The following is an 11,224-nucleotide window of genomic DNA, read 5'->3' as shown; positions in this document are numbered from 1 at the left end:
AATGATTACCATTTCTGGTTCTATATTTTCATACAAGTAATACACAGTTCAAAAGTAACGAACGCTAAACCTGAGGGAACCTTTTCTGGATATGTGACACAGACTTGATGATTTAAGTGCCTGGAAGGAGCTAAATTCCTCACAAATACTTTCACAGGGAACACAAACAATGGACTTGATCTCAGAAGCCCTTTCAAGACCTGACATTTTGGCTAAGTAAATGCTAATGAAATGGCAAAAAGTAGTTGGCATTTTGATATGCCTCTGACAAGGAAGTCAGAGAACTGGCTGCAATCACTGATAAAATATGCAATAAAACTCGACAGGCCGCTACACCCACACAGATTGTAGGCCCATTTGGCTCTGCCATCAGTTAAAAATTTTAATGTGGCTTAAAATGCTCTGTCCTGATTAACACAGGCCTTCAACTGTCTGAGGCCCTGTCCACACGGCAACGGATTCAGGTGAATCTGATAAAATTGTTTATCGTTTCGGCCTGGCGTCCACACGGCACCGGCGTTTTGGGTGCCCCAAAACGAAATCTTTTGAGAACGGGTTCCAGAGTGGAAAAATCTGGCAACGGAGCCATTGCAAAGTCGTCTGGATGAGTAGAACGGATTTGTTTACGATGACGTCACAACCACATGACTGTGAGTGCTTCACGCCGGGTAGAAGTGTAACGAACTCGATGCGAGTTGTCAACAAATCCTATAACTTGGTTCATGAAACGCTTACAAAATATTTTCACTGTGAATATTTATTGTGTAATGGTGCAAAGTGAGAGAGAGAGAGAGAGAGAGAGAGAATAGCCCTTAGGGCAGAGTCAATCCCGCCAGCAAAAATAGGGGAAAAAAAAAAAGGAGCGATCTCACCTCTTCAGATGTTTATTCCGGACCATTAAAGAATTCTGGAGGATATCAGAATGTTGGCGTACCGGCTTCCATCTACCCCCGTTCATTCCTCTTTCCACGTCTCCATTCAAAAAACGAGCACGTGATTTAAAGGGACTACTGTATATCCATAGGATAGGGAGTGAGAAAGTGTGTGCGTGTGACAGTGACAGGGATAGTCACTGTGTGCATGCGCAGTTATGCGCATGCGTCTACTTCTGTTGTTCTAGTGTCTCCGATGGGACCGTCTTACAGCGCACGTAGAGGTGTGGCATGTGTATTGCATCGTTTTCAGCAAGCGTTGCGTTGCCATATGAACCTGATATTTTACTGATCCGTTGCCCATGTGGACGCGATATTTAAAAAAAAAAAATCTCATTGCCGTTGTCGTGTGGATGTAGCCTGACTTAAAGATAAAAAAATTAAAAGATGGCTGAAAGGCGTTATGTGCTTTTTAAATATATCTAACATTAGTCCAGTGCATATGTTCCACTACATACAAATCAAATCAGTGTATGGAATCAGTACTAGGATTACAATATGCCTGCATTAATACTGCACTGTATTTATAATTATTATTATTACTAGTGTATTAAGCATTATTAGCAGAGGTGCCAATATTTATGATTTTTGACCCACGGCGATATGAGACATATAAAATTCACCTTCACTGAAGGAAAATGACATGGGATGTGAAAGAAGCCTTTACTTACGTTACTTTTGCCTCACACTCACTAAACTTTTAGTCTTGCAAGCAAATAGGGAAACCAGGTGGGCGGGACTATGGTATCTTTGATCATTAAAAAAATAATTAATAAATGGAAGAGCTTATTATTATTGCTTTGCACAAGGTTTTTTTTTTTTAAATCTGCCTACTCGTACGTATTTCCCTGTTAGCAGTGTTGACACCTCTGTATCAGATCCTTGGTGGCCTAAGTCATTAAGAAAGAACCTGATATCCAGATTTACTGAATAAGACAGATTTAATCAGTGATGTTGCTTTAAGTAGATTTGCTTACTGAAACAGTCTCACATTCTATATTCTCAGACTTACGTTCAACAAGTTCGTCATCGAACTAAAGTCTGGTTTTCACAGTTTCCAGTAAGGCCAGTTACATTGGTACATGAGGCTCCCCGTTGGCAGGTCTACCTCCCTGTCCAGCCACCTGTCCTAGGTGCTGTTTGCCTGCTCTTGTTCAAACAGAGCCATCGCTAAGTGTGATCGTGAGGCCAGCCCCTCTAAATTGCTCAGCACACAGCGATGGTAGATGTCTTCACTGAACCGTGGGTTACATGCTCGCCGTACATATTTCTGGATCAGAGCTGGCTCCACGGCCCGGAAGACATGCAAGTTTGAGTAGCGTACAAAAATCTCGTAAACATCCATGCTCTCCAGCAACTCATCGTTGTCCATGATGTCACTGGCCATCTTGGTACGAGTGGCCATGTAATCTGCATTATAAAAACAGGCCTCTTCAAATGCATAGCGGTCAAAGCGGCCATCTCGGAGTGCCTCTGAAGAAAACGACGACGCTGCAGAAGGTTGCTGGTCGTGGTACACCAGAGCTGGGCTGTACTCTTGGAAATGAACAGGGAAGAAGACCTGCCAGTTACTGATGGCGTTCATGCGGCAACGGTTCAGGAAGTCACCAGTGACCTCGGTCCAGACGCTTGCTAGGAAGAAAAGCGTGTCCACTGGATGCTTCTTGGAGATGATATCCATCAGCTTGACCTGTGAGGGAACCTCTGTTTTGACGCTGATCCATGGGATCTTGACGTCGCTGTAGCGCTTCTCCACCTCACTGATCATAGATTTCACGCTGGCAAAGACATCTGTCTGGCTGACCCTCTGCGCATCAAAGGGGTCATACACAAAAAGGAATGTCAGTAGGGCATTGTCCCGTGTGTCCAAAGTGTTCATCACATACGTGTCCAAAAAGTTGCCCACAAAGTCCTGATCCCGTGCGGTCACTGGAAGGATGACCTGCACTCTCGTTGCTTCAGTCACATAGGGCATCGGAATGATCTCGATGGCGCTGAGCGGCCTTAGCAAGGCCACACGCTTGGCAATCACCTGACTGTGGCCTTTCTGTGTGAAGGCCTGTAGGGCCAGGTCCAGTATATACTCCATACCGCGTGTGGGGTCAAAGCGGCGGTAGCCATTCAACAAACGCTGCTTCCGGAAACGCAGCTGTGGTTGATAGCGTTCGTTTAAACGCTCTATGGCAGTCTCCAAAATGGAGTTAACGTCTGCACGGTCGGCTCCACGGAGCTCGCACTTCGGGGAGCTGTCTGCGCAGGAGTAGATGTGCTCTTCTGTGAAATATTCCCAGTTGATTACTTCAAATCGCGTCTTGGGACGGAAAGGCGGGTTGACCCCAATGGGCCAGGTGGCTCCTGCTTTGCCTTCTGGAGTGAGCTCACTCAGATTGTTAATTTGAACCTGTGGCAGAGTAGACAGGGCATTAAACTCAACTGAACAGATGCACCTACAGCAAATTAAAACGACAGGATGGCTTTGTACACCCTGTCCAGCGGTAGTGGAACTGACTTCTGAGCAATTCCAGCGTTATGGACGTGACACTTGAACTCAAAATGGCAACAAATGACCCAGTGCATGTTTTATTGTCTCCCAGTATTTAAACAGGTGTTGCATATTTTAAGGCTGTACCATACTGGAGAAGTGATAGAACAAGAACAATTCCCATAGTACATCTAGGGCATGCCAGAAAACGCCAATAAAAGATGCGTTATGGATGTGACAGAAAAAGTATCACTTTTCTTGGGTGACTGTACATTTTTATCAAACTCTGTGAAATTGTAAACCTAATGTCGAAATGGAGAGATCCATTTGATAGAGGGGTCCAAGGTGATTATTAAAAAATCTTTGTTTAAAATATTTTGTATTTCATGCAGAGTTTCGGAAGGAAAAGTCAGCGTTATGGATGTGACGAAATTCCGTTATGGATGTGACGCGTCTGAAATAGACATGGCATATGTTTAGAAAATCAGCAATTTAACCACCATAACCCTTTGAAAAACTCTCTAAATATCAGCTAAAACTATCAAAAGTTCTTAAATAATATTTAGGATGGCTATTGTTTTGCTGTTTTGTGGATTTTAGCATACATTTCTGTGGCTTGTGGCAATAATATAGAATTGTACATGATAAGTTGATTTTAGCTTGAAGAAAGACTGACAGTGACACATTAGGTTGGTTACAAATTGGTTCAACTTATTCACATCTGTAAAATACAGGCCTAGGTGATATCTCTGGGAGTGGTTTTGATGTATTACATGTTGCTTTATTTTTGCATGGTGAGGTTGACATTTACATGGAATTGCCCGCCTATTCTACAGCTAATAAATTCGTTTTAATAGTGGGTCTTTCTGCTCTTTACAGATTACAATCAAATGGTTGTTTTAGGCGGCGTGTCTGGCTGCCCCGGGGACCATTTGCCTCTGCGGCCAGGCTGGTAACGCAGCAGTGGAATATTAGAGTGAATTCCTCACTTCTCAAAACAACCATGGCTCTTTCATTCGCCATGAAGAGACCAAAACGAGAAGAAAATCCATTAGCGAAAATGACTAGAATAAGAAGCCATTAAAAGGGTTTCCAGCTGTTTTGAAAAAGAAATCCCACATTCCCATCCAACACAGAAAAAACAAGTAGAGTTTGTAATACTTAATATGAACATAATTATTTCTTAATGATATCTGAAATGATCTTATATAAATTAATTCATAAAATAGTATGATTGTGGTGTAGATGACCTTTATGGGCATTACAAATTAATCTAAAGCACATATGGCATATGCATTTTTCAATCCTTCTGTGTTTTATAATTTAATTTTACCTTTAACTGTCTCAACTAAGACCTGAGAAAGGACACAACTACGCAGTTGATAGCTTACAGGTCTTGCAGCTTGGCAATGCTGGGATTTGATCTCACAACCTTCTGATCAGCAGCCCAAAGCTTTAACCACTTATATGTGTAATTACGATATATCTGCTATAAGGCAAGCTACACACCTGTAGCTGCTGTATTTGGGCGTAGGTCCAGTCCAGTTCAATCTGGCTGTAGCGTTTATGTAAGCGATACATGAGCGCTGGCTCTGAAATTGGGTGCACGGTGAAGGCGTTCTTGAACTGGATGCTGTCCTCACGCTCAGGGTCTGCGTTTTTCTGCAGCTCAAAGTAATAGTAGGTCATCTCCTAAAGCACAAGAAATATGACAGGAACAGCATGTTATTTCTTTTTCAATAACAAAAAATAGGAAGTGTAATATTCCAACACTGAAACAGAACAAGATCAGCTGTGAGCTACTGCTCACGTGCGTATCCCCCCGCTCTCGCTTATATCAAAATGCAAGCAGTCGAAGGAACAGGACACTTATTACGAATGTTGACGTCAACAAATAATTAACCCTGAAACAAGTAAGTAAAGAGCAGTGTTCTCCCTCAAATAGCATCCTGGTAAACCGTCATTTTGAAAGAGCATTTTGCTTCTTGAAATAGCGTCAAAATCCACCCTATATGTTTCGTAAATACATTCAGTCTGTAAACAGGAAGTCGATGTGCGACAGACCTGAAAACGGTAAACACAGTATAGAACCCCAAGCCGAAGCTCGGTACAAAATATCAGGCAGTTGTGATTTGTGGTTGCTGAGAAAAGTGTTACAAAAATTTTGTAAATCTATGCTATATGTTTCGTAAATACATTCAGTCGGTAAACAGGAAGTCGACGTGCAACAGACCTGAAAACGGTATACACGGTGCAGAACCCCAAGCTGAAATTTGGTACCAAGTGGCTATGATTTGTGGTTGCTGAGAAAAAGGGTGTTTCGGACGGACGGAAATACAGAGATACAGACAGACGGACAGAGGTAAACCAGTATCTCCCCTCAGACTCAAGGCATTCTTAACTCATAGAAAGTAATCAGTGAAGTTCAGTTTCAATATTTAACAGTTATTCCATGAAATCAAGTCGTACATGAGCTGATAGCCGACAAGGCACGGAGCGCCGAGTCGGATATAAGCCATGTACGACTAGATTGAGCGGAATAACTGTTTTATTCTATCCACATTCACTGGATTTTGAGAAACAGCATTTTTATTTTTTGCAAATTCGATAAATAAACCTTTATGCAAAACATCTGACAAAATTGTTTCTGCTTAGAATGTAAAAAAAAAAAAAAAAAAACGGCGAAATGACAGGAGCAATTTGTGAAAAATGATAATTCTTGGGGGGAAAAAGATATGTTCTTACCATCAAATACTTTCATTCCATATTTTGTTGCTTTTTTTTAAATATTTTTTGGGGGGGTTTGTTTTTGAGTCGAGTTTTTATTTCATCCTCGGTTGGTTCAGCAGCACACTCCACCATTTTGTTTTTCTCTACTCACGGTATACGAGTTGATAGCCTAGCAGTAGAGTAGCCAATCACAGCACATGACTGTTCATATCCAGTGAACGTGGACAGAATAAAAGACTTTATACTGTTGAAGTGCTGTTGGAGTATCAATTCTCTGCCGGAAGGGTTTGATTAATTTTCTATAACACAGCTCTCAGAGTAAGTAAACAAAACTCTCTGGTAAGTATAGAGCAATGTCTGCAACAAAATGTTCATTGCATAAACCGAGAACATCGTGCCACTGGTATGTGCCAGACCATCAGGAGCACAGCTGTGTGATTATTGATGATCTTCCAGTTAAAATGTCTTATTTCATACTGACAAACCCAAGAACAAAATATAGCAGAAATCTTCGTACTCGGGAAGTGACTAATAAACATGTCATAAGAGTTATGACATTCAGTGGAAATGTTACAAACCAGGAAATGAATGTTAGAACAATAACTGCGTCTTCATCATCAACTATCCTGAACTTCAGTGAGGAATTTAGTTTCACCTGATGCTTTTCCATGCAGCTCAGTCCCAGGTAGTCGATAATGCAGCGGCCCAGCCACTCGTCAGGCCTGACGCTGAGGATGTCATTGCGGCAAGCATCGAGGTGCGGCTGTAGCCGGGCCAGCAGGCTCCGCGACAACAAATAGCCATACCCGCCGTGGCAGTAGCGAGCCCGCTCTTCACCGCCGATAAACTCTTCTGCCCGGCCCATGTAGAGATCCTGCCCCGCACTCAAATGTCCCACTAGGTTCATGATGCGCTCCGCCTGTGTGTATGTGTCGTCCTGGGCCAGATAAAACCAGTCATATTCGTTGCCATGGTGCTGATGCAAGTGACGGATGGTTTCATACATGAGCCAGACGGGTCGGTCATCTCCATGAGTGATCACAGTCATGCCGTGGGGCAGCTTGGTGCTGCGGAGGCCGGTGAAGAAAAAGGTGCGATGGAAGCGATGGGCAACGGTACGGTTCACCGCCACGGCCAGCGTGTTAAGGGTGGCACGCGAGGTCAGGATGCCCACCAGGAGGCGCTCACGCATGCCAAGTTCTGTGTGGATATAACGGGTCCTGCAGCAAACACAGAGACATGACAGAACTCTTTGCTACCCTTAGAAGAATGAACAGACTAATAAAAAAAAGAAGACATGTTACATCTTTTTTTAAAAAGCTGCTATTTTATAATACACATCATATGCTATCATGGAAATGCAGTGGATTATTCTGTCTCCACAGATAAACCTAGAATACAGAAACCTTTTCCATTCATTCATGTAAATGTGTTATTTCACCATTGCCAATACCTCCTCTCGGTGTGGTTTTGGAGAAAAAATTTCAGGCCTGGGGCGGCACGGTGGTGTAGTGGCTAGCGCTGTCGCCTCACAGCAAGAAGGTCCGGGTTCGAGCCCCGGGGCCGGCGAGGGCCTTTCTGTGCGGAGTTTGCATGTTCTCCCTGTGTCTGCGTGGGTTTCCTCCGGGTGCTCCGGTTTCCCCCACAGTCCAAAGACATGCAGGTTAGGTTAACTGGTGACTCTAAATTGAGCGTAGGTGTGAATGTGAGTGTGAATGGTTGTCTGTGTCTATGTGTCAGCCCTGTGATGACCTGGCGACTTGTCCAGGGTGTACCCCGCCTTTCGCCCGTAGTCAGCTGGGATAGGCTCCAGCTTGCCTGCGACCCTGTAGAAAGCGGCTACAGATAATGAGATGAATTTCAGGCCTGAAGGGAGCAGCTTTGCAAATCGGTGAAATTATTGTCTGTCGAGAGTGCTTCACATCGGGCAAAGCGGTTAGTCAAGATGAACAGCAATTCATCTTCTCTTCACACTCTTCTGAGCATCTTGCTCTTCTAAAAATCCAATACTATAGAAAAGCTTATGTGAAGAGGTCTTGTGTTGGGCACTAGGAGCATGATCGCAGTAGACAGTGCACGATGAATTTGTTTTATATTAATTGGTCATTTTAATGAAGCTTATTATAGCTAACATGAGTGACTTTGCAGGACACGGTTATGACACACATGCCAGTTTTTTTTTTCCTATATGATGCCAAATGCCGTGTAACACTGCCACATTTTTCTACGCAATCTATTTCCATTTTCCTCTTTTTTCATTTCACCTAAGTTTTTGCAACATTGTCAGTTTATTGCATAACCATGCTACAATAACTTTAGCCAACACAGCATTCAGTGAAATGTATGACACTCAAGTGAGAACTCCAGACTTGTTTAAGACTATATAAGAATCATAAATTTAAAAAGTCTGATGCTGGAAATACTGCATACCTGGGAATGGAATTCACACAGTGCCATTACTTTTCTAGACTCCACAGCAGCCATGCTCTACTTCCCACCTCAGTAATATTACACACAATGTTTGTATCTCACACTTGGTTTAGGAAACACGTCTATGACAAGAGCCTGATTTTCTCTGTGATGTATTTCTGTTTTATGCACATAACCGCATGATTTAAACCAATGTCTGGGTTGAAAAACACAATGTATTTAACTTTAGTTCTACTTTGTGTGTTTGTATATGAGATTTTACTCGTATATGACAAGTTTCTCTATTTATTTCTAAAACTATGTTCAGGGAAAATGTGTGCTGCAGAAATGTATTGTCAATTCAGCTATTTTTCAGGATTCGCCCTGATACACCATATGAAAACAAATTCCACTCCAGAATCTTTTATGGACTCTTTCCAGTGACTTTTTTTTTTTTGGGCTACATTTTCTCATTTCTCCATAACAACTAAGCAGTCGAGAATTAAGGATCTTGGTGATGCTGGGATTTGAACTTGCAACCTTCTTAGCAGTATCCCAAAGCCTTAACCAGTGAAAGACCACAGTTTCCCAGTATGATCTGCGTAAACATCCTGTGTTAACCTAATAAGTGTTTACAAATGGATGCTTTACATCAGAGGTAGTACAAGACATCAAAACATCATGTTCTCATGACTGCAGAAATAACAAAAATCACATTTCACACGATGGCTGTTAACAATGCAACAATGTTAACATCAGAATATAACTTTAATCTTAACCTCCTCCAGGTTCTGTGTTGCCTCATGCTGAAATGTCCAAAACGTTGCACTGTTTGGGTGACTTATTATTGTAAATGATCATTACGGTCCCTGTGATGTGATGGAAACCACAAAACAGGGACAAGTCCAATGACTATTCCTCTTAACCCTTGATATGTTCCTTGTGGAAAAGTGCCTTAATCTGGCTGGGCTCAATAACACCATAAACTTTCATTTCATGTTCTTAGCTGCTAGAAGTAAAATAATAATAATAATAATAATAATAATAAATCCAGGCATACAGAGTAAACAGTTAAAAGAAGTCGCTGGAAGTCTTGGGACTTGAACCTTCATTAGTTCAAAACCTTTACTGCTGCTCCACCACTTGCTGAGAATCAGAGCAAAAAAAATAATGAATCACGGAATGTATGACTCAGCATCACCTAGTTTTACTGACCTGAGCACTTTCTTATGTGGCTTGCTGGGATCCTTTTGATAGGGTACAATGCGAGGTTGGAAATCCTCATTCCTGTCCCCGCCGTCCGGTCTCTGGGGTTCTCTGACCTGAAGAAGTCCAAGACGCAGCTGTTCACTGCAGACCTCGTCCGTGTCCCCTTGCGTCCAGGACACCATAAGCAGGCTGAGACTGCAGCCCAAAGACAGGCCCAGGATGAGAGGCAGGGCTGGCCGGAAGACGGCAAGGAAAGGGGACAGGCGCATGATTGAAAGTGAAGCTGTACGATGGATCAATGTCCTCTGGAGTAGTTCAGATGGCAGGGACAGTTTGGACTCTCCCACTCACTCAAGTCACACAGTACTGAGCAATGCCTAGTGAATGAGGTGAGCTTTAAACTTGGCTTCCTCTCAAGGGGACATCTTTTAGTCTTAACTGAGGTCTATTAATGTACAGTAGTGACACCCCGGCTAGTCATGTTGTAGGGTCAGTTTGCATCTTCTCTTCAGCAGAAATCATTAACAGCTGATACACGAAACAAACAGAATATTCCCAAGAGTTGAGTAGACTAGTATATAGCTAAAATCTCATTTTAGATATTTAACCATCCCCCAAAAACTCCAAAACAGCTATGTTGCTCTGTTCTTCCTGGTTTGAACAACCCACAAACGGAGAAGTAGAAACTACACGTCACTACTTGCCAGTTAAAGGAGTGAAGCAAATGAACAAACAAATAGTGCTTATAAGCCGTGGTGTTGTTGTTGTTTAATACATTAATAAAGCCATTTTAGAGATCCATTTTTTAAAAATACAATACCTAGTAGTCATCCCCAACCATCTTGTATTAATAATATCGGATAAAAATTATCACTTAGGTCCAGTTTTGTTTTGTTTGTTTTTCTCAGCAGCAGCAGCAGCCTCTTCTTCAGGCGTAAAAATGCTGAGTTGCAACGATACCATTAACTCATCACTGTTACCGTTTATCAAACGGATAAATAAATAAATCTCTCTCTCTCGGTGTGTGTCCTTATCTAATATAAAACAAAATAAAACATCCAATAAAAGTGGACTGATAAAAATACTCCAACCAGAGACTCCGTTACACGACATAAAGCTGAGAAAAAAAGCACGGACGCAGCGCCTATAGCGGACCTCCAGAAACAAGACACGAACACAAAGGTTCCGCACTCAGCTTTACTTCTCAGTGTGTAGGCAAGAAATGATTTTTTAAACCCTTTTACTGTCATAATCTGTCAAAGTTGTTATAGGTGCTGTAGCTATTATTAAGTTATTATAGTTACAAACAGCACTGTCGCCTCACAGCAAGAAGGTCCTGGGTTCGAGCCCAGCAGTCAGCGAGGGCCTTTCTGTGCGGAGTTTGCATGTTCTCCCCGTGGGTTTCCTCCAGGTGCTCCGGTTTCCTCCACAGTCCAAAGACATGCAGGTTAGGTTAACTGGT

General features: G+C 42.5%; 1 protein-coding gene across 1 annotated transcript; it reads right to left on the bottom strand.

Moving 5' to 3' along the window:
• Positions 1-1,854: 1,854 nt before the first annotated feature.
• On the bottom strand, positions 1,855-10,889 carry chpf2 (chondroitin polymerizing factor 2). Its single transcript, XM_060932725.1, has 4 exons — positions 9,769-10,889; positions 6,800-7,364; positions 4,924-5,106; positions 1,855-3,333 (listed from the first exon to the last, which is right to left on the bottom strand). Exons 1-4 carry the CDS (start codon positions 10,029-10,031, stop codon positions 2,062-2,064), a joined length of 2,283 nt encoding a protein of 760 aa, XP_060788708.1. The 5' UTR covers positions 10,032-10,889; the 3' UTR covers positions 1,855-2,061.
• Positions 10,890-11,224: the final 335 nt, after the last annotated feature.

Source organism: Neoarius graeffei, chromosome 1 (genome assembly GCF_027579695.1).
Source record: "Neoarius graeffei isolate fNeoGra1 chromosome 1, fNeoGra1.pri, whole genome shotgun sequence".
NCBI lineage: Eukaryota > Metazoa > Chordata > Actinopteri > Siluriformes > Ariidae > Neoarius > Neoarius graeffei.
This window is presented reverse-complemented; position numbering and strand designations above follow the sequence as displayed.